The 3364-nt window shown below is 44.2% G+C and overlaps 1 protein-coding gene across 1 annotated transcript; it reads right to left on the bottom strand.

Moving 5' to 3' along the window:
• Positions 1-322: 322 nt before the first annotated feature.
• Positions 323-2903, bottom strand: twist2. Its single transcript, XM_055638505.1, has 2 exons — positions 2132-2903; positions 323-1020 (listed from the first exon to the last, which is right to left on the bottom strand). The coding sequence occupies exon 1, from the start codon at positions 2641-2643 to the stop codon at positions 2143-2145; it is 501 nt and encodes a 166-aa protein (XP_055494480.1). The 5' UTR covers positions 2644-2903; the 3' UTR covers positions 323-1020; positions 2132-2142.
• Between the last annotated feature and the right edge of the window lie 461 nt (positions 2904-3364).

Raw genomic sequence — 3364 nt, 5'->3', positions numbered from 1 at the left:
TTGGTGAAGTTGAAGTTAGGTGAAGTTGGTCTTCCTTTCTCATTTTAGTCGTCAGTTAGGATTGAATCCCAGCAGGCTCGGCCTGTTGTGTTGTTAATCTACTGTTACTGCAGATGTGCTCAGTGATATATTATGGATACCTTCTAATGACTGACGCCTGTACTGTTCAATCACAATATCTGGAATTATCGGAAAAACTCTAGTTGGCGAATTGGAGCGACATTATCATCACCATTACTAACGTTTTGTCGGATTGTATTGTTCGGCTGTTTGTTATAATACAGCTTTAAAAAAAAACCGAAAATTAGAGGTTACAATTGACTGGATTATTACATTGGTTTTAATATACCGGAAGATTTTTTAAACCTTCGTTTAAAACATGCAACCCATTCCCACAAAATGATTAAAAGGGGCTGATTTTGAATTTCTGGAACAACTTTACCATACAACTGCCTCGTACGCGCAATAGATGGTAAAACTTTAATAAATAAACTAGCAAGATTTACACGCGATAGGAAAAAAATGGTAATAATGTGAAGCTTTGCTAATTCCAAGTTTACTCAGGGCGAACATACTGTACCACGGGTGCTGATATTTTACGTTTGCTTTTCTTGATCTGCTTTAGTCCCATTGTACGAGCTTCAGTATTTGTTTTCGCTCTAAATTATCTCCATGATACACCTCGCCGACCGACTATGTTTAATCTAAAGCATAAAAGGTACAGAAAGATCCCACACGTGTCTAGTCTGAACGATGTCCTTCCTGAAAGCAGATTCGTCCGAGTTGCCAGCACCGTCTCCCCCATGCTTAACAACGATGTTTCACATCTTTTAAAATCACTGTTTGTTGTTGTCACGTAGTTGCAAACTTTAGTTCACTCCTCAGTCTGGAAGGACTCTTCTGAGAGTTCAAAGCGAGTATCTGTGGAGACGTGGCGGATATTTCATTGTGACCGTCTGTGGGTAGAGAAATCCCACTCAGCACCAGCTCTCTCCATCGATTCCAACCACCTTTAACCGCCTGTCAACACACAAACCAGAAAGGCAACTTTAACCACTGATCACATGCACTGATCGACCAAACCACAGGTCGAACATTCACAGCATAAAGGCAAACACCCCGCAGTGATCCGAGGCGAGAGAGCGAACCGTAGGCCGGAGGACGCGATTGGGGCAAACGGCCGCTTAAATAGGGGATCAGATAGCACTTGATCACTTCATTGCTCATTAAATCCAAATGGACTGGTATATAACCAGGCCTGAGGTCACTTTAAAAATAAAGGCACGTCTTGTTGCGGGAGGTTTCATTTGCAAGGTATAAGATCTTTATTTGCACTCTGCATTTCCTTTATATTAATGGGATGGTGAATATTGTCCATTAAATATATAAAACGGTTTATAAACAGTAAATAATTGCCTATATGTGAATATCTGTAGTCTGTCAACAGACGCACAGTGTGATACTGGAATGGCCCTAATGTTGAGTTGTTGTTATTATTCTGTTCTCAAACCTGATGGAGATTATTATCATCTCGGGATTCACATCCAGCTCTGGTGCTCTGGTCTCCACAAGCCCAATATTTATTTGAAACAAGGATTACAATCGGTGGTAGTCTTTCACAATCACCAAAAGTAACATTAACATCCGATTTATTATTAAACGTAAAAATGAAATAAAGTCAGAGTTCATCCGCTGTGATTTTCACTCAACAAGTATTAACTTTTTTTGCGATTGACTTTTGCAATTTTAAACCGAACCAGCCAGCACGATAAAGGCTGGAGGTCACCTTTTTAGTATAAGAATTATTCCCTTTGGAGAAATATATTTTGTCAGCAAACAGACAGTCCAGAGTGAAATGTGTAATCTGCAAGGACGCTGTAATGAGAAAACGACGGGGTCTGGTTAGTGTTACTGTATTCTAAAGAAACAAGTTAGCCACCAGAAGTAAAGGGTCTGGGTACTTAGTTTACTCAATAAAAAGAGAAAGTATTTTGTCACAGATTGAATTCAGTAAGAATGCGCTTCAGTGATCCAGAAAGAACCCACACCCCCGTTGCCATCCTCCCGGGCACAGGCCATAATGGGACAGGGGGGCAAATTGCAGGAGAAGAAAAGCAAAATGTTCACGTACCGGTTCAGGCGCTAGTGAGTGGCCGACATTGACCAAGCTCCTTCCATCCTCCACACCGAGAACGCGTAACTCAGTCTCTCGTGGGCCACATAGCTGCAGCTGGACATTTTTTGGTCCATTTCGTCGCTCTGCAAGACCTGATAGAGGAAGTCGATGTACCTGGAGGCCAGCTTGAGGGTCTGGATTTTGCTGAGTTTGTCGGACGGCAGGGTGGGGATGATTTTCCGGAGCGACGAGAACGCCTCATTCAGAGACTGAGTCCGCTGACGCTCCCTAACGTTCGCCAGGACTCGCTGATTCTGCAACTCCTCGTAAGACTGTGAGCTCGGGCTGGACTTCTTGTTCCTTTTCCCGGGGTTTGGGCTCCCGTCCTCGCTGGACTTCTTGCTGTACCTTCTCTTGACGTCGTACCTTTTCTGCTGCCTGTCCGCGTCTTCGTCGCTGCTCGCTAGACTGTCCGCTGGAGAGACTGGGGCACTGCTCGGACTTTCTTGCATGATGTCTGACGGCATAGCAAACCGCCCTGGGAGAGGGGGCTTGCGGGAAGGAAACTGGAAACAGAATCAAAGAAGCAAAAATACTTTTCCCCACCGCTGTTAAATAAAACCTGGGAAAGAACCCCTTTTCGCATAAAATGGAGACCGAGTTTGGTGGAGTCAGAAAGCTCACCAACTATTTCCCAACCGTTTTGGCTGGTTATTGGGAATAAGAGCGGCTGGAAAGTTGTTACGAGTGCGGAGGTGGCAGGAGTCTGTGATTGGCTGGAACAAGGCTGTAGGAGGGGTCAACTCCAGGAGGCTGAGAGTTACATACAATATTTTAGTCAAAGAAATACAAAAGCCCAGCTAGGTTACACCCCTGCAATTATAAGAGAGACAGTTACTATATTCCCAAGTTTCCTCTCCCTCTCCTTCGGTGCCAAAGGCAACAATGCATTTTTTTTGTGGTGTTCAAGATGCGATATTCAGCATTTTGCAAGGACATTAAACTGCAGCCCATCTCTTGGGGCTGTAGACATCAGCAGAATTATCTCAGGTCTGTTCAGTGAGCGTAGCCCAGGTCGTTTGTACTCAGCCGGAGACAGGCGAGTGTGCACAAGGAATTCATCATCGGAATGGAGAATGCAAATTGCATTGAAAATAGTAAATCAGTTTGGAATAAGCATGGATCAGCAATGGTAGACCTTTGAACGCCGTCTCTCAGCCCAGCGCCGCTCCATTCACACCAAGCTGC

The sequence above is a fragment of the Leucoraja erinacea genome, chromosome 7 (assembly GCF_028641065.1).
Source record: "Leucoraja erinacea ecotype New England chromosome 7, Leri_hhj_1, whole genome shotgun sequence".
NCBI lineage: Eukaryota > Metazoa > Chordata > Chondrichthyes > Rajiformes > Rajidae > Leucoraja > Leucoraja erinaceus.
This window is presented reverse-complemented; position numbering and strand designations above follow the sequence as displayed.